Consider the following 20244-nt stretch of genomic DNA (forward strand, 5'->3'; position numbering starts at 1 on the left):
ACCGGCAGAGAAGCGACGGAACGCCAACGAACCACAAAATTATTCCCCTAAAATACGCTAAATCGCCGATATGCGTAATTTCTTTGCATCAAGATGAGTCTAAAAACATTTTTAAAAAAATAAAACGAAAGTGCCCTGAGCTGGGCGTGAACCATCAACCTTAGGGTTACTAATTGCGTGTTCTTCCGAATTCGTCATGGAGGCGATTATGAAGACACAGCTTGTAGAGTGATAAATCGTTGAAGTCTTTTTAATATTTCTAATCAGAGTGCTTCTTTAACCTTGTATATTTGAAGACAACTGTTCGGAATCAAATCAAATGCACTCGTCATGTAATTTTATAACAAAATGGCAAGCGTCTATTTACTTTTTTCATAGTTCTTTCATATTCACTTGCTAGTGATCGGCGACAGTTGCCAACTAAATTCATACAATTATACGCACCCACCTCAAGATTTTTCACTTCATGATGTAAAGGCAGGAGTTACTCTTGACCCCCCGGAGCTCAAATATTGTCCTTATAATAACAATTCGTCAGGGAAAAATAATATATAATAATAACCGCATGCACATGCCTGGCGATAGTTCATGTTGGTCCCTTTACGATTCTCCGTGACAAATCGAACGAGCGCGGACCAAAATGAAGTCCTCGTTCTTACGTTGTGGTAACTTCAATACCCCCGATTCTAGATATCTGCTTCGACTCGACGAATCCCTGCCACTAGTGGCACGCTAGCGGCAATCCTTCGACGCGTCGCTATATCGACGATCGCCATTTACCGGCAAGTGAGCCACTAGGAGTTGGTGACGTTTACGGCATGGGGAAGCTTATAAACAAACAAAAAAAATAATAAATCTAAAGCCTTATAAAAAAGTTTTCTGAAAAGTTACATCTAGCAAAATCATTTGTTGGTATTCCAGAACTGTGAATTCACCTTTATTCATAATTTACTTCTATCGTAGTTTTGATATGAGAATGATATGTCTGAAACTAACACAGGTCATTAATACTTTTTTTTTTTTTTTTTTTTTGCTTTACTCAGATTTAGCAGTTTTACTTAACAGTCAGTCAATTTGGATCTGTGATATCAGAGTTTTAGAGATTTCCTTATTTTTTTCATTTCTAAAAAGTTTGCAAATAACACCATTAACGTATCTCTTTCGATATTTCCATATGTAATGGCTTGGTCACTCCCAGTATATTTCAAACAATGAAATATTTACGGTGTCTTACTCCATTAATCCGAACTAGATTTTATATCCAACACCTCTGTGCATTTTCCCTTAAATCTGCAAACTTTCTACTAGGTTAAAACTCAGTATTTTCTATTTTCTTCCTTTCTTGCTAAAACGAGAGTGTTCTTTAGACAACCTGGAATGATGACTCTATACTACATTATGTTGCATAGAGCATTTTATGTAGCATATCATTTGACAGTTGGACACTTTCTTTTTATATTGAAAGCAGCGGGGATTAAGTCCTTCTACACTTATATGATAAGTAAACACATTCTTTTTAATTCGTGGAATTGTGCCAATGCACTAGGTTCAGAGAGTTTTTAATTTAAGATAATAATAATAATAATAGATCTAATAATAATAATAATAATAATAATAATATCAAGTTTTCATAAAAGTAGTCACTCTCTCGTATTAATAATTTCAGAGGGGCCGCGGTGGCTCAGTGATAAAGCGTTCACCTTTGGTGCATGGGATCCTTGGTTCGACCCCAGCTCGCACCAAGTGAATTTTGTGGTGGAGAAACACCATGTGCATGGGTTTTCTCGGGGTTCTCCCGTTTTCTCCCACTTTTTCATTCCACCATTGCATTCATTTCTCATCATCACCGTGTCCTTTAGCCTAGCCGGTATAACCGTGGGTCGTAAAACTTAAAGATTTGATTTCAAATAATTCCAACCCAAACAGTTGCAGGAAGTATGTCATTTCGAATAAAACAAACTACTCTATAAAATTCTGAGTATTATTTAATACATTGGGTGAGAGACTTTAATTCATGAATAGTCTGCACCTTCGTTGGTGTATTGAAGTTCGTAGGTGGTGTGTGTTTAGCACATCGGGTTCCTTTGTTGTTAGTCCCAGCTTTCTAGACCGGATGCAGTTATTCCCGGTAGAAAATACAAATATATATATATATATATATATATATATATATATATATATATATATATATATATATATATATATATATATATATATATATATATATATATATATTAATATTCTCCTAACATGTCTCCCAGCGATTACAACATTTTTTGGTATCTCAATCACTTCCTAGTAGGATAGCTTTACCTAGAGACCACTGATTAACCTGGTATTGGATGTTTCACTTTCTTACCTTTGGAGTTGACAGTCATCGGTTGGACAATCTCACACGCAAATATCTAATATTAACAACGTTTCTTCTATAATTTCGTAATATTGTATTATTTCTTTGTATTATTTATTAGGTTGGTTAGGCTTGTTTCAACACTTTTCTCTTTGCACCTACTTATTACCTATACCTTAACGTTGGATAAAAATACACTAACTCTCACCGGGAATCAAATCCAGAACCAATGGACTTGAACCATTTGGCAACAACAAGGCACATTTAAATAGAAGTTTCGATTTTGTTAGGAAAATTGTGATTAGGTGTAACATTTAAAAATATATTTAAGAATGGGTACGGATGAAACGCACTGAATTTTCTCGCTCGAATTTCTTAAACTGACTCGTGTTAGGCTGCAGCTATTACTGAAACATTTATTTGGGAAATGCGAATAAAATAATGTGTTTTTGAAAAACTTTGTTCGAAGCAACTTATGTCCAAAAGTAAAGTACCCATTGGTCATATTTCTGTTAGAAATAACTTATGCCATATATTAGAATTATTAAAGAAATAATTGTATGTGAACTATGAGCAAAAGCGTCTGAGTACTTTCTGAGAAATCGTCAAAAAAGTCATCCCCAAGAATAAAATATCCCTTGTGTATCTTTTCAGGACAAACGAGTTAGGCTATTTATGAAATACGAACAAAATTGCCAGTGTCATTCTCAACAAAATCGTAGGGTAAAAATTGCCCCGAAAAGTAATATACCACTTCTAGCTTTTTAGGATAATGGAATTATACCATATCGTTAGGTTATTTATGTGACATTCATTTATGAAATATGAACAAAATTGCGTCAGGCGTTAATGGGAAAATCGTCGGAGAAGAGTAAACTACCTCTTCTGAATGTTTACAGGACGAACGAGTTGTGTCATATTGTTAGGTTATTAATGACACAATTATTTACGAAATGTGATTGAGAAAATTGCTCGAAAAAACGCATCCCATACAGTAAATTACACCTTATGTATTTTTTTCAGAGTAATGATTCAAACTATATTTGTAAAAAAAATAAGCAAAATCTTTACAGCTATTTTTGAAACAATGTAATTATTTTAAATTTTCATCCTTCAGTAAACTACCCTTATTTTTAGGTGTCGGAGAATATAGAATTCGAAACGATAAAGTGTTATAAAATCTTCATGTCTAGACTTAGGTCCAGATACGTCGAACAGTATGGCCTCTATTTGAATGCATGTAAAAGCGTGATGAACCAACAAACGAACAGATGGACAGACATCAAAATCACTTTTTCGATATGTGGAGGCGTGAAACTTGAATTCATTGAAATCTCGAATTCGATTTTTATCACTATTACTCCAATTTCTTCTATGGTCGCTTGAACGTGAAAAAGAATAGGAATACAACGACACGTAAGGTGATAATTTGTAATTCCCAAAATTTAATGAGTTACGTTTAATGTGTTGCCATGCTAGAAAAAAAGCTTACGCCTGTTTGTTATATCATTTTAATATTAGTTTTTCACGCTACTATATAATGTAGAAATATGGTATGATTATCGTTCATATTCATTCTATATTTGGAAATATTTGTGTTCCGTATACATAGATCTGTATAATTTAGTTACGTTCAACGAACGCTTTCTTGCACTTGTAGATATCAAAAAAAAGAGAGAGAAAGTCAATACTCTAAAAACGAAAAAACAAGCACACACACACACACATATAAACGATCATTTAACATCAGGTCGATGTAACAAGGGGTAAGACTGCACAGATTTTCAAGGTCGCGTATGTTCTTCCTGACACACAAACCCGAAGTGAGTTGTCTGCTGTTCAAGAACGGGAAGTAACATACAAGACTATAAACTGAAAACAATAACTGCTTCCAATAGTACACGTATTCTAATACTGAATAAATACGTCGATTAAAGGATACTACCAATAAATTATTTCCTTATTATATTGTTTCGGTTCTTATTAACATCAAAATTATACACTTCTTATAATGTTTTGTAAAAAAAAAAAAAAAAAAAAAAAAAGGATGGGATGGGATTCGATGTGGTGTCAAAATAATAAAATAACTACGACTCAGCCACTCTATCCACCTAACCACGGAGGCTACGTTGTGTTGGCTCTTTTTTTTAAAGAAATAATCTTCATAACCATGGTGCGTATCGCTTCGAACCTTAAGATAAGAGTTTTTCTGTTTAATTCTATATTTCCGTACGACATCTTAGTTACAGAAGCTAATTTATATTTGGCAGGCAATCTACACACTAGGTTTTAACCAATAAATGCAACAATTTAGTCCACTATCGAGTTCCTTGATCCAATTCCTCGATTCCCCTACTGAATTCCCTCCGCAATTGTGATCTGCTACTGAAAAAATCCCTAGAAATCATCGTTGCCAGTATACACAAAACCGAGCATAATTTTGTTTTTTGCTTATATTTTTATTATTTTATTATATTTTTTGGAAATATCTCCTTAGATGGATTGCTTTCTATTATCTCCACATACTAATAACTGAATTTTACCCATAAACGTAAGGAAAATGGAATAAATGCGAAAAATCTTGAGTTACAGTATACGCGCAATTTTTTGCGCATGGGAGTACATATGTAACAAAAGTTTCCAGATTGTTAGCTGCGAATAGAAGGTAGAGTTCAAGTGGGGGCTCCGCAAAATTTCGGATTGAAGCATTCCTTGTAATCGTGGGATAACCAAGGAAAAACAAAACCAGTACTTATGTTCGTAATTCCTTCACTTAAGCTTGTTAATTTTGAGAGGAGCACTTTGCGAAATATTTTCTAAATTGATCCCCGTGGTGTTTTTATTTTATAAAAACATGATTTTTTAGACAAGATAACACTAAATATTTTTTCTACGCAGATATCATTAGTGATGATAAAATTATTTGCTGTACACTTCTGTCCTCCTGTGTTTTAAAAAAAATCTTTTGAGTTTTATGTTCCATGGTTATGCCGGTTAGACGAAAGGAAACGGTGATGATGAGAAATGAATGAAATGGTGGAAAGAAAGTGGGAGAAAACGGGAGGATCCTGAGAAAACCTACGAGCATGGCGTTTGCCCACCACAAAATCCACACAGCGCGAGCTGGGATAAACTCAGTGAACCCAAGCACCAAAGGTGAACGCTCTACCACTGACCCACCGCGCCCCCTTCCTCCTGTGTTGACAGTAAGCCAGCGGGCGTTTGTAGAAAATGGAGTAAAGAGGAAAAGAAGAAAGTCAATGTTCCGCAGCCTGGAATTGCTGGAATGTACAACAAAAAATGGGTGGTATTGATTTAATTGATAGGTTCTTGGCATTTTACAGAAACGCAATACCCACTAGGAAATGGCCAGTATGTGTCTTCAACCATTTTGTTGATTTAGTTCTAGTGAACTGCTGACTAATGTATAGCATAAGGTGTAATGAAGAAGGTCTTCCAAAGAAGAACCAGTTAAGACTTCTCTATCGCATGGATTTGGCAAATGCTTTCATTCAGTTTGCTGGAGAAGCAAAGAAAACTCGCAGAAACGTCGACGATAGTTCACCTGAAATGCCGGAAAAAGCGAGAGAAGAATCACACCGAGCAACGACGATAAAGAGAATAATCAGCCAGTCAGTACCAAAAGTACGTTACGACAATATTGAACATTTGCCTTCATTTCTGGATGACAAATTTGCTAGCAAATGTCGATATGAAGGGTGTAAATCCCGGGTGACTTGCGAAAAATGTAATATGTGCCAGGGGTAAAAGTGGATCTGAAAAGGTATGGAGATGTTTGACGTCACGCCGTAATCCGTGCCTATCTTTGACCATACGTGCATTGAAAATAATTGCTTCAACAGTATCACAAAAAGTAAGAAAAATGATTTTGTATAATGTAACATACATCTATTATTTTAAACTCTTTTTGTTGTCTCAGTAACATCAAACAAATTATGCAAGGCAGTTTCTGAAAGATGTAACATATAGGTATACCTATGTATTTTACAAAATATTTACACAAAGTGATAAAGCTTGTAGTGCAATCTGTTAGTTAAAACCGCAGGTACACATATGTGTACTGCCCTGTATTGCGAGGTGACAAATAAAATTTATTAAGAAATGACAGATTCGTATTATTTTATCTCCAGTCATAACTCGAACGATACTTTTATAAAAATGTGGACAGCTTAGTGCCAGGACTCTAGAAGATAACATTAATTTGCCTTTTGTCCTTAAAATACGTAGCTATAAAATCAGTAAGAAGGGTTAGTTTTTTTAACTGTGGACCTGTAAATTAAAAACGCCACGCTGGTATGGGAAGATTACACTGTTCAACATTTTCTTTTTCACTTTTTATTTTTTACAGAAACGAAAGTAGCCGTTCTTTGTTGATTTTTGTCCACAGAACGCGAAAATTGCACTTAAAATTCTTTCCTGGTTTAGGTTTCTGAGTAATTTAGCGTTTTATATTTTGCATATAACGCTATGGGACATTATAAGTACATGATTCGAAATTATGTTTTACACGGTACAAAGTATCGTTCTTGACAAATATTTGCTGCATATTTGACTTGTCAACGTTGTACGGTATCAACAGCTAGTGCGAGCGTCTCATGAGTCACGTGAGGCAATGATTGCAAGATGCAGCTAGCTCCAGTGAACATCTCTAATCGTATTCGTGGCGTGCTTCAAGCAGTAGTTTGGCAGATTGTTCGTGTTACTGGTGAACCAGCAGTTTGAAAGTAGTGAGTGATGACATTATCGCTGTTGTACATATTGTTTTCATTGCGAAGCGTCAGTGATTCAAGGAAAGTGCAGCAATGCCCTACGTTTGTAAAAATTCGTTGGACAGTGTGCGGACGTGATTTGTGGTTCCAGGAAGCGGCCATTGACTGCTTCAGTGAAAGAGTATATTCACTATACTTCGGGTGTCGTGTTGGAGGCCAGGATAAACCATGGGCTCTCCACGTTTGTTGTACGAGTTGTTTATCTACTCTCAATGCCTGAATGCATGTGAGAAACGTTTCCATGCGCTTTGCTTTGCCCGTCATTTGGCGTGAACCAAAAAACCATAGTACAGACTGCTATTTTTGCTTGCTACCCTGCTTGAAGAAAGGTACAAATACGAAGAGGGACAGGAAGATCAAATATTCAGTGATATCATCTGTCATTCGTACGGTGGCTCAATAAGAAGGATTGTCTGTTCCCGATTCCCGGCTACCATTCTGACGACGTGAAGGTGAATCTGCTCTATATACCAGTGACACTGATCCTTCATTTGAGCCGAAAACCAACTATTCTGAACCAGACCGACTCACACAAGCGGAGCGTTATGACCTGAATAGAGATTTGGAACCGTCAAAGAATAAAGCTGTGCAATTAGCATCTAGGTTGCTGCAGTTGGACCTTCTGGAGGATACAGTTAGAGTATCAACTTTACGCGATTGTTAAAAAGATTTTGTAAAATATTTGTGCTGCACCAATGAGTTAGTATTTGGAATGACGTTCCAGGTTTGATGCAGAAACTGAAGATTTCATGCAAAGTAGAAGAGTGGAGACTGTTTATAGGCGCCTTCGAAACAAGTCTTAAAGCTGCGCTCCTGTACAACAGTAAGGAGATATCAGCATCAATCCCTGTTGCTTATGCACTCCTAGGTAAAGAAATATATCCCATGTTGGAACGCATTCTGGATCTTATAAAATATCGTGAACACAAGTGGTTAGTTTGTGGTAATTTTAAGGTGATCACAATTTTGCTTGTTCTACAGGCTGGCTATACAGGGTGGCTATTAAAGTACAGTTGTTACATATGTGAGTGGGATAGTCGTGAAAGAATGTCCATTAAACTCAAAAGGAATGGCCGCGACGAAGAGTTTTGTTGCTAGGCGAAACAAACATTTCAAATGTACCTCTCGTGAACCCACAAAGCATTGTACTACCACCATTGCACATCAAACTTGGACTCATGAAGGGATTTGTGAAGGTCATGAACAGGAATGAACGTGCATTGGCATACTTGTGCCTAAAGTTTCCGCGTCTAAGTACAGAAAAGATTAAGTAGGGAGTCTTTATTGGTCCGAAAATACGCAAGCTATTGCAAGACGAGATGTTTGAATCTATTCTCAGTGCTGATGCTCCATGCGTGGCATTGTTTCCGCAATGTTTCTTCCAGATTCTTGGGCAACCACCGAGTTGAAAATTACAAAGAATCAGTAGAAGATTGCTATCTGCCTACCGGAAACTTCGATGCAATATGTCACTCAAAATGCACTTCCTCCATTCCCACCTTGATGTCTTTCCAGTGAATTGTGGATTTTTCAGTGACGAGCAGGGAAAGCGATTTCACTAGGGCATTTCTGCAATGAAACAACATTAAAAAGAAAAGTGGTCAGTTTCAACGTTAACAGATTTCTGCTTGATGATTCCAAGAGATGTTCCAGATGCTCCTCACAAGAAACAAGCCAAGAGACGGCGTGTTTAAAACAGATACTTTAGGTAACTTTTACCAATACAGTTCTTGTCTGTAGTGCTATAATTATGCAAAATGTTAAGAGTGCTATTAAACCGATAGTGTGCCAGGAGGACGTTATATTTTTGATATTTATATTCAGTGTCCAAACATTTATAAGAGACAGCTATTTTTATTTCCGTAATTATGTTAATGTTTGTTACTTTTATCTGTACAGTTTCATTATCATAGCGTTATATACAAAATGTAAATTGTGTAATTAGTACTAAATCTGAATTCAGAACACATATTTATTGTGTTTTTCGTGTTCAGCATCCAAAAAATTAAAAGGGACGGATATTTGCATTTGCGTAATAATTTCAAATTTTGGGACCTTTACCTTTAGAATTTCATTATAATAGCGTTATATGCAAAATGTAAATTAAGTAATTACCACTAAATCTGAGCTAGGAGTATGTTATCATTATCATTTTATTATTCAGCGTCCAAGAAATTATAACGAATAGCTATTTTTATTTCCGTAATCATTTCAATGTTTTGTGACTTTTACGATTTCATTATTATAGCGTTATATGTAACATGTAAATTGTGTAATTACAAGTAAATCTTAGCCAGGAGCATATTTGTATTGTCAGGTTCGTGTTCAGCGCAAAAAAGACAATAAAAGATGACCATTAACATTTCTGTAAACAAGTCACTGTTGCACAGTGTTATGGGCAGTACGTACAACAATAGTCGTTGATAAAGAATACTTTCAAAAGTTTTTGTGATCCGTTTAGTATGACTATTGGCCTGTAATTTTCGCTTTTGTCAGTTCCATTACACTTAGGAGTAGGACAAACAATGGTAGTTTTCCACTTTGTCGGGAATTCCCCTTCTGCCATGGACAAGTTCAAGTGCTAGAGGGGCAGCAAGAAGATACATGCATCCCTTAATTATACTATATGTGGTAGGATTCCATTAGGACCACAAGCTTCTTGGGTTTGAGCATTTTTATAGCTTTCTCTACTCTACTTCTGAGAGAGAAATGTCATATAGTGCATATGAGTGAACTTCATTCATTTCGTGTCCTTTATTAATGCCACTGCCATGTGTGACAGGGTGGGATTTATATATAGAATGAAAATGTTGGGTTTATGCATTGGCAATTTCCTGAATGCTGGTTAACATTTCATTCTTATATGTGGGAGTGGTTTGTGTTTTTTTTATCTTTATAGGTATAAAAGACAAGAAATTCCTTGTATTAAGATTGCTGTCAATTTCAGTTTCTTTAATGTTGTTATTGTAGGCCGCATCAATTAACTTTTCGTTGATTATCTACGCGAATTCTCAAATTGTTTTCAATGATAATGAGCATTTCCTCTACCGCGTTTTCAGTTTTTGTGATGAAATGTTTTACTCTTTAGTGTTTTAATTAATACTTTCGTGAACCAGTACAGAAAGCTTAAACTGGCGTAGATCCTTTTGTAAGGTACAGTGTTATGAGTATCTCCTATAAACATTTGTAACGTAAGTCAAATACCGAATTTGCATAGCATTGATTCAGCTTATGTTAGACATTTAATCATATATCATTTTAAAGTTGGCATTGCGAAAATTTCGAACATAAATACTTTTCCCACTTTGTTACTTTCATTATATAATATTTCAATTAAAAGTTGGAGATGGTGCCCATCAGTTGGTACTAAAGCTTGGGTTTCTCTATGTACTTACAAGTCCTTAATATTGTGGCATAATGTTCTGTTATTGGCATTAACAACCATTGGTTATGCCTGTAAGATTATAATTGCACGTGACATTTCTGTGCACTTTTACTTAAATCATAGCTAGAATTTGTAATTACTGGTAAATTAAAATCAAATATAAGGAATATTCGTGATTCTACTGGATAGACTGTACAGAAAGTATCAAAGAAACACTCATACGTCATAAATTTCGATGAGCGGAACGGGGAAAATGATATACACAAAAAAGTGATATAATATCACTAATTATAGTTTTGGCAAGGACACTGCGTATTACAATACACCGACAACACCACCTTTTTTTACCCACTGATGTGTCACGACCATGTTTGTTAATGTGGTAGCTATAATCCAGCACTTTATCTTCTTTAATACTAGGATTCAACCAACTCTCAAGGGTATTGCACTATAATTATTGGATAAAACATTTCTATAAAAGCCTGAAAGTCTAGCATGCAGTGCTCTGACATTCTGAAATGTAATTTTAAATATGTCTTTACTCACATAGTATGTATTGTCCTGCCTGCCTGTCAAATGTTGACATTTCTTGGTGGTCTATACCTCGTCTGAGGTAGTGACTTGGAATGCTCTCTGCCTATGCTGTGCAGGATTTCGCTGACATCTCGGGGGAAGAGGGAGATCTGTTGTTTGTTGTTTCTTTCTTTCGTTGATGTGCACTTACAACTGGAGAGAGGGGGTGAGCAGGTTGTTGGTCGTCAAGGGAAGACGATTCAGTTATTTAAGAAGCTGTCAGATCTCGATTTTGAGGATAGGGAGGGTAACACTAATTCTGAAAATTCAAAGCAACGGCAAGCTCACTTGTGTCACCTGAATTACCATCCTCATTTAATAATTTGAATTAGAGTGTAACGTCCATTTCAGTACTGATGCTATATAAAACGTAGACTTGCAAGTTTAAGTGCAAACTGAACCACCGCAATGCATTCAAATTTCTAGTATCTAATATGAGGAATCAAACAATGGACCCTGTGCCCCCAAGACGTAAGCACTTGCCATTAGACTAGAGGTAAGGACTGAACGCATATTTAAAATTTTACCTTCTAATTTCAGGAGCGTTCACATCGTTATAATTTAAGAAGATAAACGAAAGAATAGTATGTAGTATAGAACGGCTATGTCCGCCTGTCCGTCTGTCCGTCCGTAGACAGGATCAGCAAATCAATAATAAATACCCATAAATGATATTCTGATTCAGATTCAGTATAGTAAATATATATTTTATCTGCTTTCTTTTCATCTATTCAAGAGGGAAATATATATATAGTATCATTGCTGATTTACATAAGCAAAGTCAACAATAGATAGTAAGATTTTTTTAGAATGGACGCCTTCTTCGTGTTGTTGAACCCCCTATATTCTGTTGTTGAACCACCAGGTGAGTTTCTCCAATCTAAAGCTAATGCCTTTGACAACACCAAGCCATACAAAGGAAAAATAACCAATACCAATGGATAAGGAGATTGAGACCTTCTAATTCGGAAGTATTCTTGTCTAGTATTCCATCTGGAACAAATAAATTGCATTTTTGCTCGATTTGTAGTCACTGACAGTGAGCTTTCTAACAAGTGTGTGGCAGGTGGACACGGTGGCTCAGTGGTAGAGCGATTTAACGTTGATTGTTATGGAGTGAAAATGATAACAGATAGCGAGAAGCGATTTTCTGCAATCAACCGAAGTCGAAAGTATATATTCCATTTCCAGCTTAATCTCTGTATTGAAATCAGGAGTAGCAGAAAGTAATCATTTAACGTTGGTCGCTATAAAAAAGAAGTGGTAATAGAGAGTAATGGCTTTCTGCTATCAAATAAGCAGCTTAACAGCGCATTTCATTTTCACCCTTAAATCTCGATTCAAACCGAAAGTGGCAGAAATTTACCACCACTTCTGGTTTCAATATTGATCTTCATAGAGCAAAAACGCACAGAGATATCGAGAAGCGGCTTTATAGAATGAATTTAGCACTCTAAAAATATATACCATCTATCTTAGACCGTAATGATACCAAAGGTGGTAGAAATCAATCACTTCCAATTTTAACTTCGATCTTTATAATATCGAAAACGTAATGGATAACAAGAAGTGGTTTGCTACAATTGATTAAGTGTCCCAAAAATATATTCCATCTCCACTACTCCATCTCACTATTGGAACCAGAAGTAGGAGAAAATCAACCACTTCCGAGTTTAATATGGTCGTTATAGACTAGAAACGGTAGTAGATAGACGAGTGACATTATGCAATCAATTAAGTGTCAACAATATATTTCATTTCCCCCTTTAAGTCTCTACTAAAATCGGAAGTGGAAGACATTTACTACGACTTCCTTTTTCAATATCGATTTACATAGAGCAAAAACGTTATTAGATAGCGAGAAGCGATTTTATTAAATTGTTTTAGTGTTCAAAAATAGGTACCATATTCTCTTTTAATCCTTATTGGAATAGGGAATGTTAGAAATCAATCTTTTCCGGTTTTAGCATTGACTGTTATAGAATGAAGATGGTAACATATAGAGAGAAGTGGCTTTCTATGGTCAATTAAGCGTTCTAAGAATACGTATATTCTATCACCACTCTAGTCTCTCGTTACTGAAACTGGAAGTATTACAAATCTACTATCAGTTTAAATAATAGTTAAGAAAATATCACAACACACAAGCAAATTTCTTCACGTGATGCACATGTGAACTTCTGCTGCTTGTTGTTTAATACAATATTATCCAAAGATAAGACATATATCAAAAGATCGAAGACATTGAACTGAACAAAACAACATGCTTGAGTTTAAACTTTCATTGGTAGTTTTCGAGAGAATCGAGAAGAATTAATTTTATGAGACTAAGAATTACAGCATGTTGGTTGTTGTCATAGTAACACAGCCACAAAAGAAGTTCAATTCAGTGAATCACAGGGTCTGTTTCACAGAATCCAAATTTCGAAACATCAGGAGATCAACTACGTCAATTTTTTGTTATGGGCGAAACCTTGAGCGATTTTTAATAGGGAGAATACACGCAACATTGCTATACAAAAAACAAAAGTTGTGTGCAGCAGACATCAAGGTATTATTTTACGTAATTTGTTTCACAGAATACAAATTTTAAAACCCAGGACGATTGATTATATCAATTCCTTTTTATGGGTTAAAGAATTGAAAGATTTTAATAGAAAGAGCATATGTAACTCAGCCGCCATACAAAGCAACAAGAGTTTTGTGCAGCGAACCCCAGGGTACGGATTCAACTTTTTTTTTCTTTTTACACAGAATTCAAATTTCGAGACCCCAGGACTATTGACTGTGTCAATTTTTTATGGACGAAAAATTTGAGCAATTTTGGATAAGGAGAACACACGTTTTTCACGCATAAAAGAAAATTGACATGGTCGATCTTCCTGAAGTTTCGAAATTTGAATTCTGCGTAACAAAATACATCGAGTCCAAACCCTAGGGTTTGGTGCACATAACTTTTATTTTCTTGTGTGGCTGTGTAATTCATAGTTTTTATTCTGCTGGAAAGTATAGTTTGTTTATTTATATAGTGAATAATTATAAGAGAAACTACCTTTTTAAACAGGAAAATATGTCAATCGTTATTTATGTTTCCTAACGACGAAGTACATATGCTTCTTAACAGTGACAAATGCTTCTAACAGTTAATAACGCAATATTTCCAACAGTGACACAAATACTACTTGTAAAATATGTTGTTCTCTATTATTTGGTTTCAATATTGTCAGTAAAAATGTTTTCGGTCATATAAAAAAATTATTCTTCTCTTCCACAATTTTCTCAAAAGTATTGATGGCCGTTAGTAATTGTTTCTTACAAAAGCAACTACTCTGTGGGAGAAAAAGGAGAGACTTCTACAATTTAAATTTAGCAGTCATCTTTACTAAAATGTGTATTTGCATTATGGTTTCGCTTTTATAACTGTAAAGTTCAACGAATAATCTAACACTTTTTGGGCAATATATTTCAATATCTACAAAATATTATCTATAGAAATAATCTGTCTTCAAACTGCGATAAAGCATTATCAAATAAGGCTTCATCTGGACTAGAACAAAATGAAGCGAATACCAAAAGCAACTACAACACTCCAAATAGTATTTCAACTTGACCCAAGGTTCAACAACTGCCAATAAAGTCAGCTACGATCAAAGTTTGGACGTGATATTTCTGATTGAAAATTCATACCTTAAAAAGCAAAGAGTGCGAAGAAGACAAATACGCATAAATTGTTCATTTTTAAAAAATAATCATAGAGTATTTATTCTTACAGCAGGAACAGTAAGAATTGTTTTCTGTCTTTTTTTATAGTGGTGACAGATATTGCTTAGATCTTGTTAAATTATAAAATTAACAATTATTCATTTTTTCTCTCATAAGCAAATATGACTGTGCATTTCACAGATATTACAGCAATAAGTACGGGCTAAGCCTTTTAAAGAAAGTATCATCTTTGCACATTGTTCCCAGTGGAGGCACGGAGCCTTAGAAAAATGTCCAAATAACAGTTCGGATACCACTTACTTACAGAGCCGTCCTATAAAGTATCAGTACCAAAAAAGAAAACCAAAGTTCTGTTAATTTGTCAATCAATAATATTTTCCTAAACATCTCTATGGTGTACCTAATATTAAACTCTGTTAAATCCCGTACATTTTGGCCTTTTCTATTTCATATTTGTTACTTATGTGTCAAATAAAGTATCTATGATGATAATTTCCTTTGTTAACGATAAATAATCTAAAGTATTAGTTACATAGTAATGTAGAATTTCAAGCTGAACACCTATGCTGAGATAGATATTTCAGGAATTATATCATTAAGAAATTATACAAAGATATTTGTTTTCTCGTAGAATCTAAATTATAATGACTATCACCTCCATCACCAAAACGGGGAAACACGTAATGCTGCTCATATCCACACAACTTATATTACGAGCATTGGAAGAAATTTACGTATTTTTCGAAATTGGAATAAATGTACACGCATGTCCAAAACAAATGTCGCATATCTATAACTGTCTTCTTATAAGAATTTAATTTGATAATGATTTTGCAGGGTACTTTTAATACTGATACTATGTTGGTAAATTTCATAGAAAAAGAATTATAAACACGAAAAGTTGAATGAGTAAAACAAAATGTTGTTAAATGCTAAAGATTTTTTTCGTTTTATTGTTCTTATTTACTGCTTTTTTGACATGAAATTTTCCACATACATACACATACTAACATTACAAAAAATGCCGGGCGAATTCGTTATCAATTTATATTCCTACAACAACATATTTATAGACATGCGACAATAATTTTGGACATGAGTGTACATATACTTTATTTGGCTCCAAATGTTACAATGGAATAAATGCCCCAACTGTATTGCGCGTTCCTTTCTTGCACGAAATCCTGCGTTTGATTTCCAATGGGAATCGTTCCCATGAATAAGATTTTACTTTATATTGTAGGTATCGTCCTATATTAACTCAATATTGACAAAAGAACGTAAATACAACTCAATCAATTTATTTCGTCCGGCCTTCCTACATCCAAAAGGAGGTAAGAACAGTTTTCTTCTATGTAATTCTTTCTGGGTATAAATCTGCTTGAATCTATGACTTGGTCTCCAAGTGAGTTCCTTCGTGTCTACGTAGTGATGGGATACCCGTTATGGAAGAAACAGATTCGATTAACAGCAGAAGTTCATGTGTTTCATATCGAACGTTAAGCTGTAGGTTCGCGTCTCATATAGCATTGATGCTGCAAGGGATGATTAGTCTAATTCATCCATCCATCCATCTTCTTTCCAAGTGTCAGGAATGCATCTTGAGATTTTGTTCTAATAGTTGAGTGAACATTACAGAAGGTTTGGTCATTAAACTAAATCTAACACCGTAGATATTGTATCTAACTATTCACTTGGACTAATGTTAAGCTTAGATTTTGACACGTGCTTTTCTTTTTAAAATATCTTTACTTACTTTATATCCTCCAAGATCTTCTACCACACAAGTTAACGTTGCTTCTCTTCCTACTGTTACTGTCACATTACTAATAGGTTCAGCAAATTTTGGCACATCTGAAATAAATTAAATCTATGTTAATTTATAATTGAAAAGTTGCATAATAGACACCTTTTCATATAACGGTTTATGTCAAACAATTAGCACATTTTTCATGTACCATATTCATTAAAGAATTTCAAAGAAGTAGGAATAAAAATTCCCTATTTTATCACAAATTGAACACCATATAATAATCAAATATCTAGGACATTGTAATAGTATATACCTAAGAGATATTTTTCGAATGTCTGTTATATTACCGTAAAGAGTAAAGCAAAATTTTACTTTTTTGCTACATAACTTTTTTTTTACTATTTTTTCCTCAATGTGCTAATGAAAAGTAAACAACTATTTAGTATATTTGTATAACCACATTTTCAATAAAAACATTAAAATTAAATATATTGTAATTGAAGATAATACTAACTTGTGAATATTGGCAACAAAAACAAAACATTATTACCAAAGAATCGATTATAAACACACAGAAACACTATAAAAATATTTATTTTCATAATATATATTCTATAGATTTATAATCACTGTTTGAAATCTTTTTCTTAATTTGATACTCTGAGAAAAATTCCTTATCCAGACAGCAGTATATTGTACAAATATACGGAATCCATAATGTTACTACGAAAATTAGTATGGAGCATATATTATCCTATGCTATGTTATTGTGTCGTTGCATGATGCTTGGCATCTAACAGTCTTCCATATATTACATGCATGTACATGTATTACATACGTCAGCTTTATGTCCATCTATACACGAGATCTTTATCGTCCATACAAAGTTTTCTTTTATACGGAAAATACGTATAGATGGAACACTTATACGGAAAATAATATAAAACATACTTTTTCAGTTACACGTTTGCTGCAGGATGTTATATATAGTTGTACGTTAAGTTCCAAAATTACAGGATTTACGCGTGTAACCTACGTTTTTATGTATGCCACATACGTTTCTTTTACTCCATATACCTCATGGATGTGCTCTATTCATGTAAGTTAAAAAGGGGAATGAATGGTATCTGCAAGTGAATGGTGATTGGTCGATTGAGAAAGTATCAGGAAGCATGAGAACAACGAGGAAAACCACGGATTCAATGTTGTGCTCTGCAACTCGTACGGCCAGCGATCGAATCTGAACTATTGGTATTCAGATAAGAGAAAGATATTCCATAGCTGATCCACTACACAGCCATAGAGCAATAACTTAAATCATGCAATAAACAAATCTTTAATAGATTTATTTTCTACAGGAACGGAATAGAAACAGAACGCAGGAATCACAACTATATACGAATATATATGTGTTTGGGGTATGTTCACTTCTGACTTCGATATAAATATACCAATTTTGATTAGTGTCCTTAAGTTTCAAAGAATATATCTTCTCACAAGTGGCATTTAAATTTTATTGGGATCTCATGACTTTCTCTGAAGCTACGCTGAAAAAATTCTCAACAGCTGATAGTGTTAATACATTGTGTACGATCACATATACTCCATAATACGTAAACATATATATATATATATATATATATACAATGTTTGTTCACTCATGTTTTGTAGGCCGGACAATTTTATACGAAATTAGTGTCCTATTTCTAGTTTAGGTTTTTACAATGAGTGCTCATTGAATTGCAACCACTGATCCACACACTAAGGCATGGTCAGCAGCCGAGCTGAAAACATGACCACCCTGCTGGGAGTATTGCAGAGAAACAAAATACTCAAGGCCACATGTTGGCAGACAGCACACTGTTACAGTAGAAGGTGGACAGGATTTATCCGCATTCAAAGAACGCATTATTGTTGGTGCAATACTATCAACAGGAGCGTCCATAATCAAGACAGAAACACTTTTTGGGTGCACTCGTTCCAGTGTAGTGAAGTTGTACAAGGATAGGAAAGAAAATTTGGTTACGGCTTCCAAAAGACAGAATTGCAGGTACATATAAACCCACATCGCAAAGCGAAAAACGCGTTAAACAGATTGTAACGTCCAAAGGAACCATCAGTGTCCTGAATTACGTGTCCAACACAACAATGGATGCATAATAACCAAATCCAACACAACTATGCGGCGTACACGGGCACACATGAAGTTTCGCAGCAGAAAACCCACTTGTCATCCACTCCTCACGACTCGTCACCGCCGACTTCATCACGCTTGGGCATAGGAGCACGCTAATTGGACCATGAAGAATTGAAAATGGGTATGTTGGTCCGATGAGTCACATTTTGTGCGTGTATGGAGCCAAAAGCACAAAGCTATGCATCCCTCGTGCATGGTGCGTACTGAGTGCGGCTATATAATTTCAAGGTTTTTCTGTTGGCATGGTCTGGGATCGTTGGTGTGCATGGCCCACAGTTTGATGTCCTTTGTATATCAGCAGGTGTTAGGGTATCACGCACACGCTACAATGACATAGTTCTATCTACACGAAGACGGCATTTTCCAGGACGGCAATGCACGATGCCACCGAGCCAGGACATACTCGCTTGGTTTGAGGAACATTCCAAGGACCTGCAGAATATGAATTGCTCCCTAACTCACCGGATCTAAATCCTATAGAACATCTATGAGATGTGAAATGAGCTCTTCCCGCCATGACTCCTGCACCGATATCTGTAGGCTCTTTGGGGGATGCTATCAGGGATATATGGTGTCAGATCCCCATGGAAAGGCCGTCCTTCGAGCAAAAGTGGATCAACAAAGTATTAGATTTGTGGTCTCAATTCAGTGAGCACTCAGTGTAATTAAACTTCTGCGATAACGAAAAGTAGGAAAAATAAAGAACATTAAAACAATAGCCGACTTCAGAAACGCACGAAAACCTAGAAAATAAAACAATACTTCCCGACTAAAAACAGAAAACTATGAGAGCTCGAAAAAGCAGAAAACAATTCATTCACCATTACTTTTATTTATTAAAATATTTGAAGTCTGCGTCCAGCCATATAGATTAGTGCTTAATATAAAATCAGTTGGACAGCATTTCTATGAGATATTAATTTATTTGGCTTGGCACATACTACAAGAATTTTAATACTAATGATTAATGAATGATTTTCTACTTTTTAAGACTTCCCTTGAAGTAGGTTAATATATATATATATATATATATATATATATATATATATATATATATATATTTATATATATTGTTATATCAAGTAAAATTTGTAATGTATGCTATGTAAGTTATGCTTTCTCAAATGCATACGTAATGTTTACTATGAAGTTTACTGTGAACAATTAGCCATCAAGTTTTACTCAAAGGTTTCATATTCTCTTCTCTTATTCCTGAAAGAGGCAGATAAATCTCAGTTCTTTTTCTTTTAAATTTAGTTTTAAGATCATGTTCCAATGAGGTACCATACGGTTTTCTTTTATTTGAGCTAACCTTATAACATTAATAACTAACTAACCAACTCTATGACCTGTGGAACCCGGAGGTTCAATGCCACGTTCACAAGAGCTCTCCACTGACTTCTATCCTTAGCCAATTGGATCCAGTTTCTATTTTGTATTCCTATTTCTGCGAGATCCATCTTAATATTATCC

The 20244-nt window shown here is 35.0% G+C and overlaps 1 protein-coding gene across 1 annotated transcript in view; it reads right to left on the reverse strand.

The window, feature by feature from the left end:
* The window catches only part of LOC145666044 (lachesin-like), a 589881-nt gene extending 572452 nt beyond the window's left edge, over nt 1-17429 (reverse strand). The window contains exons 1-2 of the mRNA XM_081733143.1: nt 17390-17429; nt 16578-16675 (exon numbers count right to left, since the gene is read on the reverse strand). Of these exons, the coding sequence (XP_081589269.1) occupies nt 16578-16675; nt 17390-17429 (138 nt within the window). The remainder of the gene's footprint in view (nt 1-16577; nt 16676-17389) is intronic.
* Nucleotides 17430-20244: the final 2815 nt, after the last annotated feature.

This window comes from Thermobia domestica, chromosome 12 (assembly GCF_964235325.1).
Source record: "Thermobia domestica chromosome 12, izTheDome1.hap1.1, whole genome shotgun sequence".
Classification (NCBI taxonomy): Eukaryota; Metazoa; Arthropoda; class Insecta; order Zygentoma; family Lepismatidae; genus Thermobia; species Thermobia domestica.